Source organism: Phaethon aethereus (genome assembly GCF_964289735.1).
Source record: "Phaethon aethereus genome assembly, chromosome: 3".
Taxonomy (NCBI): domain Eukaryota; kingdom Metazoa; phylum Chordata; class Aves; order Phaethontiformes; family Phaethontidae; genus Phaethon; species Phaethon aethereus.
This window is the reverse complement of record NC_138576.1, coordinates 2,024,208-2,045,929: the sequence shown is the minus strand read 5'-3', so window position 1 is coordinate 2,045,929 and position 21,722 is coordinate 2,024,208. Positions and strand designations below refer to the sequence as shown.

At 52.2% G+C, this 21,722-nt stretch overlaps 1 protein-coding gene across 2 annotated transcripts in view; it reads right to left on the bottom strand.

Annotated features, from left to right (window-relative positions):
- Positions 1-18,365: 18,365 nt before the first annotated feature.
- FZD3 (frizzled class receptor 3) overlaps positions 18,366-21,722 on the bottom strand; it is a gene marked incomplete at both ends in the record, with an annotated part of 58,406 nt that continues 55,049 nt past the window's right edge. For both annotated transcript variants that reach the window (XM_081998655.1, XM_081998656.1), the window contains 3 exons: positions 18,366-18,579; positions 19,280-19,513; positions 21,392-21,540. In XM_081998655.1, the coding sequence (XP_081854781.1) occupies positions 18,366-18,579; positions 19,280-19,513; positions 21,392-21,540 (597 nt within the window). The remainder of the gene's footprint in view (positions 18,580-19,279; positions 19,514-21,391; positions 21,541-21,722) is intronic.

Here is a 21,722-nt window from a genome sequence, read left to right as displayed (position 1 = left end):
GCTCTACGTTGATGGGGGCCCTGAACAACATTAACCCATCTTGTGCTTTTTCATCACCCCTCTTGGCCTCCTTACGTCACTGGAAGTGATTCCTCTGTCTGCTGTATTTGCAGAAAGAAGGAGTTTCTCCTCATTTGGCACCAGGACACGCTTCCACCTCCCAGCCAGATCAGACCGAAAGCGAGCATCGCTTTGCTGCCAGCTCCTGCGGAGAGCTGGATGTGCACCTCCCCACGCCAGCCGTTTGGCTGACCCCCGTGTGAAATAGGGATGCCCAAATCCCTCCGCTCCCACATCGGTCCTCCAGCTGAGGCTCGCATGGAGATCACCTCTCAGCAGCCCCAGGGAAGGGCAAACGCTCCTTAGCATTTCCTATTCATTTAATTAATTAATTTAAGCATTTCCTATTCATTTCTTACTACAAACATTGCCTTTTTAACTAGTGAGAAGACAGCCATCCCCTAACGATCGGGAACACAACCCAGCGAGAGTCCCTGCTACCAACACTGTTCTGGGGGAGAAAAAGCAGTTTTTTAAGTGCCTTTATTTTTAAAGAATGGCCCAGGCAAGCAGCGGAAGATTTTGCAGCAGAACTGGACAGGTTCAAACCCATTTTGGAGGAAAAAGTATGCTCAGGCAATGTTCCATGGAAAACCCTCTGTTTTTTCCAGGGGAATGCGGACAGGACAGAGGCGGCACGCAGCTCAGAGAGCAGCCGGGCAAGATGCCACCATCTCCTTCTGCCCCAGTCATAACTGGACATCCCAGTACCTCCTCTCTGGGAAAAGCCAGCGGATATTCAGGAAAGACATCAAAGAAACGGCACATCCAGAAAGAGCCATCCCTGGGGAGGGAGCAGTCAACAGCTGTGTCCACCCCGTGTGACAGCCACCAGTTCCCACCTCTCCTCTCCCATCCAAAAAGCCACCAGGACCCTGCCCTGGTCCGGCTATGAGGTAGCACACGTCATAAAACCTTCTGTTTGATCACAGCCAGCCAGCAGCTCCCAGGGGCCACCAGAGAATGACTATGGATGTAATAAAGACAAATACTGACACGGGACTGTCTCCCAAGGGAGACCAGAGAAATAGAAAAGATGAAGGAAGCAACCATGAACCTTCAATTCCAACTCACCTAACGACAAAATCCTTGTTGGGATCCCCAGTGATCAAATCACAGCTGCCATGAAAATTGATGTTGGTGACACAGGAGCAGAGGTTCCCTCACCTTCAGATTTTGGCTGGATATTGATTCAAGTTTCTGCACAGGAGTAAAGCTGGAAAGAGCTTGTTCCCAGAGATGCATTTCTCCTAAAAAACCCCAGAGCTGGATGTCACCGTGACAGGAGGAGTGCATGTGCCTCCTCCTTTCTCCACCTCCAGCCTAAATCCCCTCCTGCCTCCCCTTAAACTCAGCAAAAAGGAGCCAAGTCAAAGCAACTGTCTTACATTTGGCTTTATCTGCTACGAAATGTCAAACTTTTCAACAGGGTTGATTACATTTCCATCCTCCCTCCCCGCAAAGCATGAAGACTGGTATAAAGAAGTCAAGAACATACCAGAAGAAAGAAAGCATCACCTATGCCGGCCACAAACGCTGGGAAATCAGGACTGAAGCCGGAGGTCTCTCTCGGAGAACAAAGTGTCCTGCTGGGGAAAAACCCACCTGGGTTTTTCCATTCCTTCGTGTCACCTCCAATTTTGCTTCCCATGCATTTGTTTCTACGGAGAGTGCACGCGTGGTAAAAAACCCCAAACCTCTGCATACTGGAAATGTTATGACTAATGGATGGGAACCTGCACAGTGTGTAAAAATCTTCCCTCTCTCCCTATGTAGCAGCATTTTGCATGCACTTTAGATATTGGCACCTACGTTTCATCTGCTTCCTTGTAAGATGATGGAATACATTTAACAAATTACACTGATCTTAAGTCTCAGACGCAGACTCTGCACTGGTGTCACTGCAGTGACATAGCTGCAGGCTCCCCCCAGCCCATCGCTGTGGGGTCAGTGGGCTCACGTCCCCCCTCATTTTTTTTTGGAAGAGCACATCAGGGCATAACACATCATTCAATTTTGATCTTCCCCCCCCAACACCCTGCTTTCCCCAGCATCCCTGGTCTTTGCCATCCACCTGGGTGGCCCCAGACTGCAACTCCTCGCACGTCCCATGCCCCGACCCTCCCGCTCCCACACATACATGGTGCCCATCCTGCATCGCTGGGACCGCACAGGCTCTTCCAGCAAGGAGAAAGCTCTTGCTCGAGGTCTCCGTGCAGGCAACTGGGATCATTTACAGCCCCATATAAATGATAAGTACCGGAGCCTCCAGCCCTGAAGCCCCCTCACCCCTCGGTTCCTGCGCTGGGGAGGCACATTCCCGTGCTCCCTGGGATGCATCTGAGCTCCAGCTCCTGGACTCGGCCAGGCCTGCAGCAGTGGGGATGGGTAGAGAAATATCTCATGGCTTCTTTTTTTTTTCCTAACACCCCTTCCAGGAACAAAAATAACACCAGCTTCCCTCACTGACAGCATCCTTTACCTCCCAGCCGAGCAGCACGAGCCACGAAGCCAGCATGCATCCCTCGGCAAGAGCGCACAGCCCTGACTGACGCACAGCCGCTGCCAGGTCACCGTGCGCACGCTTTCCACGGCTGCAGCATCCCTCAGCCTGGTCCTGAGCTGCTTCGTGGGGCTGGGGCTGGAGCAGGAACCCCGCAAACCCCATCCCCGTGCCGACCGAGAGGAGAAACACCCAAAGGAAGAGCACGCTGGAGGCAGAGGACAGAGCAGCCTCCGCAGGGAGCCAGGTTTGCAGAAAGGAGCAGAAGTTTTTTTGCTCAGCCACTCTGATGAGTTTGAAGGTGAAGGTTGGATGCAGAAGCATTCGTGGCCTTAGGGAGCCCAGAATGCCCAGAGCAGGGTGGAAAACAAAGAAACCCAACCTCGGCATGATGAAATACAAATTTATTTGCTTTAGTCCAACTTCCATCCCTGGCACAGAAAAATTTCTTTACTGCTGCTCTGGCTGGGGCCTTTTGGGCAAAACTGAGGATTTTAACCAGCCAATCGACCCAAAACACAATTTGAGGAAGCTGGTGGGTCCCAAGCACCTCCAGATCTATCCCATGAAGGGGCAACCAGGCAAGGAAGCGAGACCGGGGTGACCTGACTCCTCCAAGCCCTTCTGCTCTCCCCACGCTCTCCTGGTTGACATCCCGGGACAAGGAGTTAACACAGCCACAGCCAAATGGTGGAGAGGAGCCCCTAAACCAGCAGCGACGGTCGTGCCGAGGCTCCCGAGATCCCTCCCCAAGGGGAAGCCAAAGCCGTTCCTCTGTTTTCGGGGGACACTTGCCTCCTCTCCGGCCACCTCGGGCTCTCCCTCCCAGCTGGGATTTCTCCTTGTGGCTCAAAAGCCCTTTCAGAGCGGCCAATTTTCCTGGCAACCCCCATGGGCCAAACTGCCAAACTCGAAAGCAACTTTCACCGGGAGCAGAGGATCCCTCGCCCGCTGTTAAACAGCTGCTTTCTCATGAAGCTTAATTTATGTTGCACCGTCCCAGAGCAGCCGGAGATGAGCAGTGCCAGGGGCACAAGTTTCCCCTAAGTTTGGGGGTCTGGGTGCAAACCCAATTCCCGCTCCCCACAAGGAGGCAGCCGCCAGCCCAGCCAAGGGCTCACCCGCTGCCGATGCTGCCTCCCTGCAAGCACCGCAAACTCCCCCGCCCCGGGGACGCCCCCAGCCCGGGATGCGGAGGGGAAGGTGGGTGATGGGTTAGAAAGTAAAATAAATTAACTTAATTAATTAGAAGGAAATAAATAAAATATAAAATAAAATAAAATAAAATAAAATAAAATAAAATAAAATAAAATAAAATAAAATAAAATAAAATAAAATAAAATAAATACAATCAAAATAAAATAATATTTTAAAATTAGAAAAAGTAAAATAATTAAAACAAAAGATAAAACTATAAAATAAAATAAACACACACACACACCCACACCCCCCCCGAAGTAGCCGAGGTCGCCTTGAGGGCCGGGGGCAGCGCTTACCTGGCGGCGGGGGCTGCGCGGCGCTCCGCCGTGCTCCGCGCTCACCCTGCGGCCGCAGCCGGGCGTGCGGAGCGGCGCGGAGCCCCCGGCCCGGCTCGCTGCATTGTGGGAAGCGGGACCCAAAAATGGGGGCGCGGTGCCCTCTGGTGGCAGGTCCTCCGTGGGGTTCCCCTCGGGTGGGAAGGGGCGGGGGAGTGTCCCTGGGACCTGGGGAGTTGATTTTGGGTCGTAAGATCATATATCTATAAGTACCTATGTACATTAAACCCATATGAACCCCCCCAAAATCCCCCTCTGGGTCTGTACCCCTGATGGGCTCTGACCCTGCTGTGAGGAATTTTGGGGGGCCTTCTCCTGGACAGCCAAAAGCGGGGTGCCAGGGAGCAGCAGCAGGGACTGGCACGAAGCTGCTGCTTCTCTCCACCATGGCAATGCAGCACCCCAAATCTCTGCCCGCTCCCACACGGCACCCCAGACCTCTGCCCGTTCCCAGGCAGCGCCCCAGCAGCACCCCAAAAAGGTGTCTCAAAACGCCGCCCAGAAAATAAGCGATGTGGGACGCAGCGGTCTGGAGAGGAAGGGGCAGATGTTGGGGCACCGTCAGCTTTTGGGGTGCGGCTCGTGGCGGGAGCCGCGTGATTCCGAGTATTCCCCTGGTTGCAAGAGCTGATGTATTAGGCACACATACAGAATAATGTATAGCTATAGAAATGTATAGATTTACTGTATATACCCCACGGGTGTTGCAGGAGGGATGTGAGGCCGGGGTGGAGCTGAAGGGTCTCTGGGTCACAGCCCCAGTCCCAGCCCCGACTCTTTCTGCCCCACTTTTCCCCGCAGGCATCTCCTCTCCTCTCTGCCCGGGCTGCTCAGACAGGTAATTAATTAATGCATCTCGGGAGGGTAATTAATGCAGCTCGGGAGAGGGAGCAACTAAATACTAACGAGACTTCGTGGCTGGCGGGAGAAGTCACCTCGCCGGGGCACCGCTGGAGGAGGTTGGCTCCACTGAGCCCAGCAGTCAGGTCGTACTGAAAGGCCAATAAATAATTCAGTAAAACCCCAAAGAAAAGGGATCCCAAGGGGACGATGACCACGGCAGAGCGGGACCCTACTCCCAGCCAGGGCAGAATCGCCCCAAAAATGGGGTTGAATCCCAAATCCTCCTCTGAAAGGGGGTCAACAGGAGAACCCACATGCTTTGATCCACATTTCCAGTTTGCAGCAGGCTCCTGTAATATAATTCCTGATTTTTTCCACCAGCAGAAGCAACTGCGGGTCATGGACAAGACCTGGAAAAGAGACACCGGCAACGACGGGGGAGAATTACTGCAGGAATCAGCGGAAAACCAGAGGCAGGAGCAAGCGGGCGTGTGCGCAGCTTGAGCTCCAGCTTCGTCTCGCTTCCCTACCAGGGCAAGAGCAGCCGAGCGACCGCGGGCAGCCTCGCAGGTGGGACCGGGCTGTCCGATGCCGCCCTGCGTCTGCGGCAGATGTGAAGTGACATTTCAAATCCCGCCGGTAACTCGCCCCGACTGAAAAAGCCTCTTTTCTAACCAAATTCCCGTCGGCTCTGTTTGCATGATGCCTTCCCTCATAATCCCATTGCTTCCCAGGAGCGGGGATGTGACCCTGGAGAGATCAGGGTCCCTTTCCCAACCAACACTTGGCCAAATTTTTGGGGGGCTGCAGAAATTTCTCAAATCCAAGGGAAGCTCATGTTTTTCTCCTACAAGATGGGGTCTGTGCCAAGTCTTATGTCCGGAGTGGTGATGGCTGTTTCATACAACCGCTTAAATAAAGTTAGACATTAGGGGGGCCCCTGGGGCTGACCGAGGACCAGAATAGGGGGTCCCCTGCGGGAAATTTTGCCCATAACTGATTTTTCTGGCACCGTTTCCTCCAGCTCAGGTGGCAGCTTGGACACGGATAATCCACCGTCTTCGAAGGGGCCGGGACCCTCTGGAGCGGCACAGGGAGGGGATTTGAGGAGATTACGAAGGCTCGAAACGTCCCTCCTGGCTACGGAGCACCCAGGACTGGGCAGACCCACAATGGACAGATGGACAGGGCAGAGCGAAGCCACTGAGCCCACCAAGGAGCATCTCCTCTCCATCGCCTGCCGCCGGGCCGCTCCCGGGGTACCCGGAGGGGGTGAGTTTAATCTTTTCCATTCGATTTTAATCAGCTCATCAACGACGGGCACTGACAGCACGGCCGGCTAAGAGGCTTACGTCTATTATTCCCGGAGGATTAGCCTTTCTGATCTGAGCGGAGGGAGGCGGCTGCGTCTCAAGCCTCGCTGGGGGCGTGCGTCACGCCAGCGATCGGCCGCAAAACCGTCTCCCCCCGCCCCGTTACGGGGCAGCAGGCAAACGCTGCTCTCTTTCTTTGCACAGCCCGGGGGGCCATCTCCTTCCATCCAGCCGTGTGTCCAGCAAATCCCTCCACTGACTTTAGGGGCATGGTGATCCCATATGGAGCCTATAGGATGGGGGGTGCCCTCCCAACAGCCTCGATGGGACCGTATGGGGTGCGTGGCCGTGCTCATGTATTTGCACATGGGCCCTTATGTGTGTGCACACTTGGGGGGGTACTAAAATAGCAGAACCTGACCCTAAAAATGCTCAGGGGCAGAGGGGTCCTGTCCGGAAAGCTTCTTGTCCCTGTTTGATGCCCTGAAACGGTCTCTGGGATATGTGGGCACAGAAGGAGTTGGATCGTGATGGTGGGTTGAAATTCTGGGCAGCTGAAACTGGGGACATTGTTCCACTCCCTCCTCCTGGGTGCTCATCTCGCAGGAGCTGAGCTGTACCTGGAGGCACCCTGGGGTGCCGGGGAGAGACCCGTCACCCATCCGTCCTTGCTGCTGTAGCTCTATTGGCAGCGGGATTTCAGCATGCGTTGCCGCTGCCTTAAACATCGCTCTAGATGTGCACAAAATGATTGCTTCCCCCACAACCCTCCTATAGGCCCTGCAAATCTAGTGTGACAACTAAATAATCCCAAACATCCCATGTGAGGATTCTCCCAGGTTGATGTTGGCCCTTCCTGGGGCTCAGGGCAGGGCTGGGGACACAGGACTCCCCTTGCAGGGTCAGAGACAGGATATTCCCATGCCCCCGCCCAGGGCAGGACACGGAGCAGAGGAGGGGACCGTATGGTCCGGGAGCTGCTCACTGGTGCGGGCCACCAGCAAAGAGAGAGAAGAGCATAAAACAGTATAAAACTCCCTTTTGCAGCTCGAGAAAGCACTGACTTTGATGTGATTTCTCCATATTTCATGTTTCTCTGACTTTTGTGGTGTCCTTACAAACCACAGAAATTTTTGGCATCTGCAGGATCCCAATTGCAACGGGACCGAGTGATTCCCACGGGGACACAGCCTCATCCCTTCCCCACTGCTGCCGTGCCCCGGGCCGTGTCTCCCACCCCCAAGTCTTTTGATCCCCAGTGCCACCACCCCACTCTGCTGGGGCACCCCATCCTGCCTGGCACCCATCTATGTCCCAGCCAAGGCCACTTGGGCCACCGGTGCCGCTTGCCTTCGTAGCCGGGAGCCTGGGGCTCGCACGGCGCACGGGGAGGCACTATTGCCTCAGAAATCCCGACTGGCCTCTGGGGCTGCTGCTTTTCTGGGATGATTCCCTGCAGCCTTCCTGGCCCCAGGGGTTTCCCCGTGGGCTCCCCAAACCCGGGGAGAAGCCGGAGCAGACACTGCCCGGCCCGGTGCTCAGCCTCACCTCGATGAGACCTCACATTGCTCCGGGGCTTTTCCTTTCCCAGGGCGATGGAGGCATTTCTGCTCTGGAGTTTGGGGTGGAAAAGCTGCTGTGGGTCCTGCCAAACTGCCCTGAGGAGCAGCAGCCACCCAAGAGCCAGTGCGGGACATCACCCGCGCTCAGGACCTTGCACAGGATTAACATCTCGGCTTCTCCCATAATATCCTCGTCACCTGCCTGGGGCAGCGGCTGCCTTTTGGTCCTACCAGGTATTTACACCGCTCAACAGCTTTGCAAGCCCAGGCTCATTTTCTTCACTCCAGGCAGGCACGATCTCAGGCTGGCTCAAGGTCCCACCCTCCTCACCATGAGCAACCATCCCCAAGAGCATCCCTCCTTCCTTGGGAGTCTTTCTCCCTCCTTGGGAGTGTCCCTCCATCCCCATGAGCATCCCTCCCTCCTCATGAGCATCCCTCCCTCCCTGTGAGCATCCCTCCATCGCCGTGAGCATCAATGCCTCCCCACAAGTATCCCTCCCTCCCCACAAGTATCCCTCCCTCCCTGTGAGTACCGCTCCATCCCCATGCGCATCCCTCCATCCCCAGCAAAGCATCCTCCCTGCACCCAAGTTGCTCCAAAAGCTCTTTTTTGAGGCCCCCATTTCCTGCTGTCCCAGGAGGGAGGAAAGGCCTTTAAGGACAGTTTGTGCTTGGGCAGACAGGGCATGGGGGGGCAAACGTTTTACAACAAGCTCTGCTTACAGTGGCAGCAGAGGAGGAGGAGGACGACATGGCCTTTGACATGGTCCCCCACAACAGATGTCTCTCTAAAATGGAGAGAGATCGATTTGATGGATATACTGTTGGGTGGATGAGGAACTGGTTGGATAGTTGCATCCAGAGGGTCAACAGCTCAATGTCCAGATGGAGATCAGTGATGAGCGGTGTCCCTCAGCGGTCCATACTGGGACCAGTACTCTTTAATGTCTTCATCAGTGACACAGATAGTGGGATCGAGTGCACCCTCAGCACATTTGCAGAGGACACCAAGGTGAGTGGTGCAGCTGACACGCCTGAGGGATGGAATGCCATCCAGAGGGACCTGGACAAGCTCGAGGAATAGGACCGTGTGAACCTCAGGAGATTCAACAAGGCCAAGTGCAGGGTCCTGCCCCTGGGTCAGGGCAACCCCCGGTATCAGCACAGGCTGGGGGTGAAGGGATGGAGAGCAGCCCCATGGAGAAGGACTTGGGGGTCCTGGTGGGTGAAAAGCTGGACACGAGCCGGCAACGTGCGCTCGCAGCCCAGAAGCCACCCGTGTCCTGGGCTGCCCCCAAAGCCGCGTGGCCAGCAGGGCGAGGGAGGGGATTCTGCCCCTCTGCCCCACTCTGGGCAGACCCCCCTGCAGTGCTGCATCCAGCTCTGGAGCCCTCGGCACAGGAGAGACACGGACCTGCTGGAGCGGGGCCAGAGGAGGCCCCAGCGATGCTCCGAGGGCTGGAACAGCTCTGCTGGGAGGACAGGCTGGGAGAGCTGGGGGGGCTCAGCCTGGAGCAGAGAAGGCTCCGGGGAGACCTTAGTGCAGCTGCCAGGGCTTGGAGGGGCTGAGGAGAAAGATGGGGACAGACTGTTCAGCAGGGCCTGTAGCCACAGGACAAGGGGTAACGGTTTTAAACTAAAAGAGGGGAGATTCAGACTGGATCTACGGAAGACATTTTTGACAAGGAGGGTGGTGAACCCCTGTCCCAGGTTGCCCAGAGAGGTGGTGGATGCCCCATCCCTGGAAACAGCCCAGGTCAGGCTGGACGGGGCTCTGAGCACCCTGCTCTGGGTGAAGATGTCCCTGCTCACTGCAGGGGTGGGACGAGATGGCCTCTGACAGCCCCTTCCCACCCAGACCCTGCGGTGATGCTATGACAGGGGCTCACCTGATGCCGGGAGCCAGGTCAAGCCCAGCACAAGCTTGCGGGACGGTGCAGCTCCTTGCCTGCTCCTGTACCGTCCCCAACCTGACGAATTTGACTGATGCAAAGCCCCAGAGGGTGTGGGGCAGGGGCAGCATCGGGAGTTTGATTTACTGCTGCTTGAGGCGGGGAACGGAGGCGGCCCCGTGACAGCCAGCGGCGCAGCGGGGCCGCGGGGCTCCTCTCGCCTTTAAGCAAAACCACAGAAGTTTCAGTCCTGCCGGTCACGGCTTTTCCAGCAGCAGCCGCTCCGTGTTTTCTCCCCCGGTTTATCCCCGTGCCACCGATCCCGCAGTCTGCAGCACCTCCCGCCCCTGCTGAGGGTCCGCGGGGTGCCGGGGTGCGGGGCGGGGGGCTCCGTACCCCACCACGGCCCTGGGGACACAGGCTGCCGCTGCCGTTCCCGGTGCTGCTGATGCTGCTCGAAGATGGATCAAAAGCCCTCCCTGGCAGCTGGAGGGAGAGATGTCCCCCCATCCAGGTCGAGAGGGTCTTTCACCCCGAGTGGCGGGGGGTCAGGGTTTTTTGGGGGGTCCGGGGGGTGACCCAGCAGCTGTTAACGGTGGCAAAGCTCAGCACCTCCTCCTTGCGCCGCTGCTAATTTATCGCCGCTCCGGAGGCCGCCGCGGCGAGGCCGTCACTCCAATTAGCGCTGTTGCCCTTCATCCTGCTCATGGACTAACGAGGTTTGGCAGGATTTGGGGGTTTTGCTCACAGTTAAAGGCACCCGATGACCAGCATTAACCCTTCAGCTGCCGAGCCGTGCCCAAGCAGCGCTGGGGGCTCACGTTTCGCTGGGCTGCCACCAAGTTCGGGTCCCCCAAGGGAGCTCCAGGAGCTTTTCCAGGTGCTTCAGAATTGCGTTTAGGGAGGAACTTTTCAAGTGAAAGAAAAAAATTGAAATATAAAGATGGCTTCTTGTTTTTGATGGGTCCAAATGCTTGCTTAGCCCCAGATTTTGTTGCTTTTCCATGAGCTGGCACATCGCTGGCCCCACTCCCTCCGTGCATCAGCGTCACCGTCCCCAGGGGCTTGGCAGCCCCTCGTCCTGGCATTCAGGGACTGCAGCGAAAGCCCCAAACCGCCCCTATGCGAGGGAGAACCTGCACGAGGAGCCAGTTCCCCCCCAAAATATTAAAAATTAGGAGCAAGGTTAGCTTTTGTCTAATCCCACTTTCTGCAGCCAAGCAGATGTTTCGTGTCTTCTGGCAGGGGCCGAGCCTTATCTGACGGCCGTGTTTCCACGGAGGAGATCAGAGGGCTTTGAAGGCGTTGCGGCAGCTCGGCGGAGGTATGTCGGGGCTCGCCGCTTCTGACAAATTCCAGGTGGGATTTGTAGCTGGATTATGTTGCAATTCGGGCCCTTAAGGGCTTTTTTCAGCATGTTCTCCCGAAGGCAGGAACCCTCCGCAGCAGCACTGGGCCAACAAGCGCGAGAAGCAGCGGAGGATATGTCTACGCCAAACAAGATGGGTTTAAAAGAAAGAAAACAGAGGTTGTTTTGTAGATCCCAAGACAAAACAGTAAGAAATAAAGTCAATACCTGAAGCTCTAAGAGCCAAAACCGTATCCGAATCCCCTTGTTTTCAGCAGGGCTGCAAAGCTGTGAGCAGACTGATGGGCACGGGACCCCCGCACCCTCCTCGTCCTCGTGTTGCAAACATGTTGGATATATGGATATATTGACATATAGGTCTGTGTGATGTCATCATTTTTTGGCCATATTTATTACATTTCCTATATTTTGAAATATATATTTAATATTTTAATATTTCATTCTATTTCCTTCTATTATATTGAAAATAAGTGTTATCATTGTTATAAATTTATAAAAATGTTATAAATGTTATATAACAGCAGCTTGGGATGAGGCTGGCAACCATTTGGCACTTCTTCAGCTTCCCCACCATTTCAGGCGATACGTCCAACTTGCCGAGCGTCCACGCAGCCCTCCCTCAGGAGACATTCCGGCCATCCAGGAAAGTTCTGAAAGCCAGCCCTGACGCGGAGGCAGTGGCTTCGAAATGCATCGAAGCGCGGCAGGGGCAGTTGCGGAGGCGATTTGTTCGATGGGGGCGTGAAGCAAAGGGTCCCGCTGGAATTTGGATTTAATAAAACACAAAAGCAAAGAGATGGGCGAGGAGATGGGCAAGGCTTTCCCCATGCCGAGCTGAAGCCCTCGGAGATGTCCCCGTGGGATAGCGGGGAACAGGAGATGCCGCCAGGATCGCGGGAGTGCAATGTGGGTGTTGGGAACAGGCGGCGAAACCAGAGACTGAATATCAATCAAACGCACTCTGAGTATTATTATAAAAACCAGTCGGACCGGTAGCAAAGCACGTTTGAAACGTGGATCCCAGCACATGGTCACGCTAAAGGGTCGGCAGCTTCATCCCGCTGCACGGGAGCAGCACTGAGCTGGCGATAACGCCTAAGGAAAAAGACTTTTTTGAAAAGATCTTTCTGTTTTCACCCATTTCGCTCCAGTCTTTTGTTATCAAGGAATTCTTGGAGATTTTAATTTCTTTAGGATTTGTGCATGGCCGGATGCTCTTCTGCCTTCAAACTGGTGAAGAAATCGCAATGAGGGTGCGAGTTGGCAGGGCTGAGGGGCAAAGCTGGACCCAAGCCAGCAAACAGGGTGTTAAGGTGCATCAGGAACGTGACAGCAACTAAAATTCGCTGCCCTTAATCTCAACCCCGGGGAGGAACGGTCCAGGCTACCCTCTGCCTCCAGCTCTGGCCAGGGTGTCCCCTCTCCCGGCTGCTCTTTCTTATTTCATGCTCCTCCCGTCTTCCTCGCCTGCAGGTCGTTAAAACCACCTTTAAACTTCACTTTCTGCGCATCCCAAGGGCTAAGCGCATGCCAGATGACTCCGATCTCCTCCCCAACCCCTTGTCCCCTCCATCAACCCCTTTGGGACCTGCTAATGCGGGGAGATGCATGAGGTAAGCTCCGATTCCTCAGCCCTGATGGTTTCAGCTGTGGTGACAAATCCCCCCGGCTGCCCCAAGAGGCCGGATCGTTTCTTCAGCTGTTTGACTTCAGAGCCGGCACGCTCACAAACCAGAACAGCGGCAGTTTCAGTTCAGGGAAGAGGGAGGAGAAGGGATATCGTCCCTTCTGCCACCCCTGCCGTGGTGCAGGTCCTTACGGCAGGAGGGGCAGCTGCCTTTTCGGTGTCCCAAGCCAGCTCCGTGAGTCCCCAGCGCTCGGCAGCAACAGCCCTGCCTTCGTTGTTCCCTAGGAATCGTTTCCCGCAGCCGACTGCCACCTCTCCGAGGGGCTCTTCGGGTGCTGCAGTTGCAGCATCCCCGGGGAGGCCGATGCTTCGGGACAGAGCTGCTCTGCCGAGGATGCTGCGCAGGGCTGCGTGCACGGACGGGCTGATCTCACATCTCCGCGTGGCCCTGCCGGACCTGTGTCTTAACCAGCAGCTCCTGAAGTTTCATCCCCGAAGTGAGTTATTTATCTTAACGAGACCCAAAAGAGCACCACGTGTTAGAACAGTACCATCTGCGATTATTAAAACTAGCTATTTTACCACCAGCCATGCGAGACTCGCAGCATACGGCTTCCCAAACTGAAATAACCACGTATCCGACTAGTAGCTAGACAGCTACTTCAAAAAAAATTAAGTCATCTTGTTCTTGGGTTTGATTTGGCAATAAAAAACACAGCACAAACCCCCAAGCACCCTTAGCATTGCTGCTGCAAGCCCGGCCGCCCTTCGTTAGCTCGCTCGTCTCTTCTCCTGCGAAATGCCGGTGGTTTGAATGGTCTGTTGCTCATAAAAGGGTGGAACAAACCAGAGCCCCAAGTCTGTGGAGAGCTTTGTGTTTGCTGGAAGGGTGCCCGGCGTCCACGAGTACAGATGTCAGGGAAAGATTTAAGTCTAGAAAGTCGTTCTTCAAATTCAGAGCGCTGCTACCAGAGTAAAATTTCATATTTAAACCTGATCTGCCTCTGAACTGGGTTTTTAAAGGGGGGCGTGTAGGTACGCACATCGGAGAGGGTTTGAAAGCCTGTTGACAAAGAGACTAGGATTTTTTCATCATTTTATTAAAAACTTTTAAAGGTTTAAAATGAATATGTACACCTACTACAACATAATCAGTTTGTACACTCACAGTTAAAGTGCTAAAAATTAAACGTTACAAAACCGACACTGGACCACTGTAAACAAGTCTACCAGGAGCCGAGTGCAAGTCGAGTCAGCTACGGTCGGGTGCCACCCCATGCTAACAGCCACGTGCACCCTCTACGTACAGCTCTCACGAACACGAAAGCTTCCTCCCTCATTCAGAAATGGCTGAAATTACAAAACGTACACGAGCGCATCCAGGGAAAGCGCTGGATGAGGCGGCAGCGCCGTCACATGCACCGAGGTCCCCAGCGCGCGGACCCGACAGCCCTTCGCGACAGGCAAAAACCGCGCAGAGCATCCCGCCTCGGGTGGAAATAAATCCCCATCGGGTTATAAAGGAAGTACCTTGGGATAGGAGTGAGATTTCACATTCAATTCGACACTCTGCTGTTCAGGGTGAGCCTCGGGCTGCTCCGCTCTGCACCCCGCTTTCACGCTACAGCCGGGGTTGCCCATTCCCTGCCGCCATCCTTTCCGGGGGTCCTCACCCCCCGACCCCGGTCGGCTCTCCTGGAAGGGTGAGCATCGCTCCGAGGGCCGGCCCTGACTTGGCAGGCTCTCTGGCCGTCTCCCAGGCCCTTCCTGAGGGATTCTCCCTCCCCTCCTTGCTGGAACGACTTGGCAGCGGCGTTCAATTTGGCTGCGGCTGGATTTCGGCCGCCCAGTGCAGCCCCGTGCTCACCACCGACCCCGGGCACAGCCTCTCTCTAAAGCTTCCCTAGCAAAATTTTGGTCTGAGCACTAAGACGACAGAGAGCACTTGACAGCGGACAAATAAATTTACAATTAAATGTGTCTTTTTGCTGCTCTCGGATTTTTTTACGCTTTAAATCAAGACGAGCGCTACCAATCCAACAGGAGAGCGGCTGCGCGCGGTCCTAAGACAGCCTTTTCCATGCGACGCGACCACAGCTCTGATTCGCAACATTTCAATGAACGACGAGGACGACGAAGGGATTAAGAAAGAAGAAACATGACAAACTCGGGGGAATCTGTTGTCGGCGGCAATCGGGCCAATGTCCGCACTCACCAGCCGCAGCCGAGCGCTCGCCTGGCCCCGGCCATCTCCTGCTTTGCCTGGGCAGGACAGCTAAGGTCCAGCCTGCAGGGAAGACCAGGGTGACCTGCCACCACCGTCACTTCTCGAGGACGTACAGCTGCCAAGGGAGCGGTGTGTTCACAGATAAAAATGGAGATTCAGTTCCCTGGGAATACTGGGAAGAAGGCGGTGCGGATTTTATGGGAAGCTTTGATATCACAATCTTGCAAAGCAGTTATTTTGGGTATCCAGTCATCGTTACACGTGAGATGGATATCTATTAAGCTGCTGTTGGGATGAGCTGAAGAAACTGGTCTATTTACAACTTCTCTGCCTGCGTCAAAGGAGAGCGGGTCAGGCCTTTAGCGGCACGCACCTGCTGGTGAGGGAGAAAGCGCAGCTGCTAAATGACGAGGAACGCGTGTTCAGCCACAGGGACGTCAGCCCAAGCCCAAAGCAAGCGGAGTGCTGCAGCGCCTGCAGAACTGCCGTCCTGGGCCGGGGTTCAAGCTCCGGGGGAATTTAAAGATTGGCACCGATCCCAGAAACCAGGCGCCCGGACTGGAGCTCTCACCGGTTAGCAGGGGGTGCCAGGTAGGAAAGCACCCCAAAAACACGCCGAGGTACCCCTGCCAGCGACGGCGGCTGGGCTGCATTCGAACTCGGACGTGCTTCGGAGCCCCCCAAGCGTGGTGATTTGGGAGCTGAAGCCCTGCGAGTGCCCCGGCTGGGGCATTGCACCAGGGCTGGGGCAATAATCTTAGATGTGAAACCGGACATAGTCGCTGGTGAAGGGCTGCGAGATCCCGGGAAGGAGCGGTTTGCAGAAACAGAGCACGGCGTGCTAATTCAGGTGTTGAAGTTAAAGGGAGGGTTGGGGATTAGAGGTGGGGGGGAGGGCATAAAACCCATCCAGAACTCGAGTTTTACATTTTAATCACCTCTCAGGGGTGAGAGGAGTCTCCCTCGTGTACAGGATACAGGAGCAAGGAACAGCTTAGGTATCCCCGTCTGGAAATGATACAGGGACTCAGGGACTAAACCTCACAAATTAACACAACTTCAAGCAGGATATACTTCAAATCTCCATCATCATTCCCCTCCCTGACACTAAACAAGTCAAAGCACTGCTACAATTTAAAAAAAAAAAAAAAAAAAAAAAAGAGTACTAGAAATCGAGCCAAGAAGATCAACGTGAACACTTGAGCTTTTTTAGTTTGGGTACGGTGTTTAAGAAAACTCAGCTACTCGGCTCCTTTTGCAGACCCAGATTCCTAAAACTATCACCCCTTTGAAGCAGCAAGTCATTTAGTAGAAGCTGAAATTGAAAATAAACCTTGGTGGATTACAGGGAATTGTAGTTTTTCCAGTTTAAGTCACTCAAAAGGTTTTTTATACCCATCTGCTTTGAAAGAGGTGACCTAGTGTATCTGGACAGTTATCCCTGTGGATGTCCCCCGGGGCTGTTTGCTGAGCAAAGGCAAAGCAGAAAGTCTGCTCTGCCCCGGGGCGGTCGGCGCAGCAAGCTCCCTCCCTCGGATTTACCATAAAGAGAGCGCAGAGTTGTTGCTAAGCTTTGTTATTCCGTGTTGGGTTTGGTTTGTGCTTCTCCTTTGGAGCAAAATTCTGGCGGAAGCAAGAAAGACAATTTACGGTAAATATATTTCTAAGACACGGTGACTCCCAGGGCAATGTCTGATTTCAGAGGGCACGGTTACGTGCTTTGCTGTTGTGTCATCAGCTACAATTAACATGAGTAATTGTAGCACGGCTCCGCTTCTGCTGTTCGCGAAAGCCTCTGAAGGACGCACCACGGGTTGTTGCCCTATTCCTGCCCTTGAGGTTGTGCCATCTAATCGTGTACAAAGGCTTTTCAACATGCCTCAAACAGGTCAAAAAGGGAATTATGTAAGGACAATGAAAAAATAAGTATTCATTTCCCAGCAATGATCTGTAGTAATTACTGAGGTAGGTTTAAACGCAATCAGTGTTTCCTCATGCTGAATGAATCTTACAGTAGATGCTTCGAAAGATCTACTGCACCATCCAAGACATGCCTTGACTTTTGCCTGCAGTGTCAACGAAGACTTGCTGTACTCCAGCAGATTATTTACACACAAAAAAGCCCAAACTGAGAATTCTCTACCGTGAATCTGTAGGAGGGAACGAAAAGAAAATAACCTACAGCAGAGGTCGATTAGTAAATGCAAGCTCCTCGGCTGGGAAGGAGTCAACAATTTACAGTGGATACTTGTCTCCTCCTCCTCAGGATGGCAATGCGGAGCGCTTCCCCACCTGCGGGCAGCTCCTGCCCCGATTTCTCCCACCCGTGTCTAAATTCCTGCTCCCTGCTTGCTCGGCGCAGAGAACCCTCCCCCAAAAATAGCTGCGAGATCGTGAGGAAGGTGGCCATCCCTGATTAAACTCCTCCTGTCTGTTTTGGCCTCAGCCTTCCTCACCCAGGCTATGGGGTTTGTAAACAGGATTTGTTCTGTTTGTAAGGAAAAGGCTGCACATTCCAGCTGGGGCGACAAATTCCGCTTTTCTATTAGTATTGTTTTTTAAATAGATCAGGAACAGGCAATCTCAGCTTTTGTACATTAATCTAAAAAATAAGTGGCTGAATATTGTCTAGATAACTGGTTTTAAAATTGATCTCTTCCTACGTAAATTGTAAACAAGTAGAAAATTTAAATAGTATTTTGTAAAAAAGCAAGGACAATACAAGTTATAAAAAAATCACTCTTCCCTGCCTCTCTCTTCCCCCCACCCTCCCACCCCATCCCAACAACTGAGCCTGAACAGCTCTGGTAAGAGCTGGTGATCGTCAGCGGAGTTTCCTTTCCTTCTCCAAAATGCTCATTCCTGTGTTGCATTTCCAGTGTAACCATTAAAAACGCCTGTCGATTCGCACAGATGTCCTTTATACAGCATTTAATATGCATCCCCTCCCCCTGTGCTTGATGAAAACGAGTATAGGTTTGTTACCTAATCAGAGAGGCGCGCGGAGGAATTCCTTCAATATTCAAGAGTTCCCCTCATGCCTTATACGAAAAAATCTCAGTGAGTTTTCGAGGGTAACACCTACCGACATGCAGAGCCACCGGAGGGAGGGGGAGATTCTTTCCAACCAAGAGTAAGAAATTCAGCAATGGTGTCTGATGAGTAACAGTTATCGAATAAATAATTACCTACAGATTAGGTTCAAATGAGGCAACCAGCTTTTTACTCAATAATTCAAGACTGCTGAATACTCTAGCTCCGATGCAAGTTCAAGAACGCTGGCTTCAACATGAAAAAGCCCATTTCGGCTTCCTGACGCACAAAATCAGCACCTGATGAGAGGCATGATAATACTGAGCATTATCACATCACTGAGGAAGGGACCGCGAGCCGTGCACCCACATCGACTACTCCTTTCCGAGAAAAGCGGCTCAAGCGCTGGTGCCATCCTCTTCGATAACGCGGTTCATGCTGGTCCCGTGCGTGATGTGTGTCATTGGGTTGCTGCTGAGATCCCTGATGCTGCTGTGACGTGACTGTTCGTTAAGCCGATGAGAACTGCTATGCCTGGAATGATCAGTCAGTCGTGACATGCTGCCGTGAGGTAGTCTTTCTTCTACGCCTCTGTAGCTGCAGGGAGTGTACCTAATTTATAAAAACAGAGGACAATTATTACTATTGTTACCGCCACAGTCATGAAAGAATGTAAATAAATCTCGGTGCATGTGCACACACACGCACACAAACCCTCTTCTTTTGTGAAAAAAGTCATTCTCTGTTTAGCTTAGTCATTTAGCTTATACAGCCCCCAGGCAAATTGTTTCAACTCCTTATGCAGCTTGGTTCTTACTACTACTACTACTACTACTACTACTACGTATAGTATTGATAATTAGGTGAGTAAAAATGATAAATTGTTATAAACCTTAACTACACCTCAAGTTAGAGTGGCTAACTTTTGTTGTCATTTTCTTCAGCAGGGCCAGGACTATTTACAGAAACAAAATCAATTCACACACAGACAAAAGCAGCCACCAAAAATACTAAGCTGACTTTAGGACAGATCTGTTTTCCCATACACTTAGATGGGGTAACACAGATAGCTGTCTTTGCAGGAAAGCCAGCACTGAACGCATTCACGCCATGTAATTCATGAAGACTAGCGTAGACTCTGAAAATACGATTTTTTTTCCTCTTTCTAATCCAGACACTAACAGGGAGAGGAGATGCAATCAGAGAAAGTAAATATTAGCAGGACATCCAGTTTTAGCAACATGATGGCCAAACGTCCGGCTAGCAGAGGCTTGTCCAATTTTCTAGAAGATTTTAAAGAGGAGAGACCTACCGGCCGTCACGCGATCGGTGCAGGCTGCCGTGGTAGCTGCTCACTTTGCTGTGGACACTGCCTGCCTTGCTCCTTTGGTCGTCCATCATGGCCAGCTGGGTGGAGGAGGCGTGCGTCGAGGTGCCCTGGGTAGAGGTGCCTCTTGACTTTCGGATGATGGGGGTATTGGGATCTCTCAGAAGAGACTGAGCAAAGTCTGGCTCCTGCAGCACCTGACGACTCTCATTTACAACTCTGAACAAGACATGCAGTTTGAATAGTTAACACGGATGACTGCGACATAAAAGTGATCGCAGTAACAGCACTGCAACTATTTTACAAACAGGACAGACAAATATTACAGCTTGGCAAAGACGACCATTTATTTACTTTAAAATATCTCCATTTGCCTAATTTTGAAGCACCTCTACATTCGGATATTTTAGCAAAGTTCATATTCTTGAATCCTTCCTACTCCCTGTCTCTGGCCCTCCAGCCTAGACATGTGGAATAACGGCAGCATATTTGCCGATGGCCTTAGTTTACGAATATTGCTACAAGAAAATCCTTGGGACAGCGCTGCGACTCGGCCAGCTCAGATTGCCCAGAGAACTGTCCCTCAGGGAACACGGGAAGCCGCTTCCTCACTCAAACGAGCATTTAAAATCTGGATTAAAAGTGGCAGCAGGAGGAGAACACCAGATGAAATACAACATACCTAACAACGCATGAGCAACTGGCCTGTCGCCCCTAGATCAGTGGTTACAGTCCCACAGCTGCTTTGTTTGCTGAAATCCCGTGCTGGGAAGGGCTGGCAGAGGGGCACACACTTGGCCGCTCTACCGTAGCATGATGAAAGGAGGTGCTATCACATCCTTGACGTTCCTTTTTTTTTTAATCCCTTTTTTGTGGGGAGGCCTTTTCTTCCCCTCCCACTCTCTATATGATTCTTTCATGTTCCGTTTCCTCTGCCGGGCTAGCCTTTCCTCTTAATTTTCCTGCTCACAGAGGATCACAGGCTACCTAAGGAGGGAGCTTTGTATCGGCTCTGCCCCTTACTGCTCAGTGAATGGGGCCGGCGAAGGGATCTGGCCCCGGCCAGACGCTGCGGTGCGTGGGAGCTGCTCTGCTGCCGAGCTGCACCAGGAGAGAGGACGGCACTTCCAGGAGCCACCCAGCTCCCCCTGAGATAGCACGGCCAAGATAAGACAGTCCTGTAAAACAGCTTCCTCGGCCTTTGTTAACTCTATTCCTGTCCTCTACCCACCAAACTAGTATGTCACCTTTATGTAAATCCTATCTAAATGAATGTACACGTATTAAAATAATATTAAGTCGCTTGTTGACCCCGTGCATATCTGAGTAGTTTATCTTTCAAATAAAGAAAAATTTACTCCAACTCTGCAGAAGGTAATTTCACTTTAACCTCAGCAGATGGCCGGTTCTGTTAAGGATGTACAAGTCAAAGTCATGGAGTAGTCACTTAAAGGCTTGCTATATCTGTGCATCTATTTTGAAACACCTGCTTACAAGGCAACATGTACGATTGTGAAAATAGCTATTCACAGGTATTACGTAATCAAAATTTATGCCATACCTTAGTCTAAATACATTTCAATCTCACAGAAGCTATAAGACATTCTTACTGTCATTTTATCACACTGTTTTTTGGCACTAATGCATAAGGGAAATTAAAAGCAGAGACAATTGCCTTTAACTACAATGGTGGTGAAAAGAACTTCTGTTTAATTTCAATGTAAAGGTCTGATTCAGTTGACTAGATAAGCACATTTATAAATAAAAACTTTCAATTCCACCTCTCAGTAAATGACAGGTAAGTTGTAATATTCCACCGAAACCTAATTCCTGTTAAAAATGTTTTGGAAAGAGACAGCAATGTCAATTTGATTCTGGGACCAGAGAATAATTCTTTGGGGTTTTTTTTGAGCTGTTACTTGTCTTGTCCTTCCTTGCTCCATTTTAGATAGTGAGAGATTTCTACGAAAGCTGCCCCCATCTGTTCCTGTCTTTGCCTCCATGAAAAACTAACCAAATACTCTTTCAGGACTACAAGGGAAGAGGAGATGAGTTGCTGGTACTCAACCACTTTATCTGCGAGATATCAATACTCACTCTTTTTTCCTGCGTCCATGGAAAAAGCTAGCCCACTCAAAACAGGTCTTTTTGCTTCCAACCCAGAAGACAGAGGGTATCCCAACAACCAAAGCCATGAGATATTTCATGAGAAAGAGAATCAAATCTGGACGACTCATCTGAGTGACCTAGAGAGAGGGGGAAAAAAAGATTATACAAACCAGCATAGTTCACTACTCTATTTACTAACTCATTTAAAATAACTGTCTCTGCCTTGTAAACATCAACAAGGTTCCTTTGTTTCGTGGCTCTAGAGAGCATGGCCAAGTGTCTTGTACAGCCCACTGTTGAGTAAAACAAAAGATTCAAC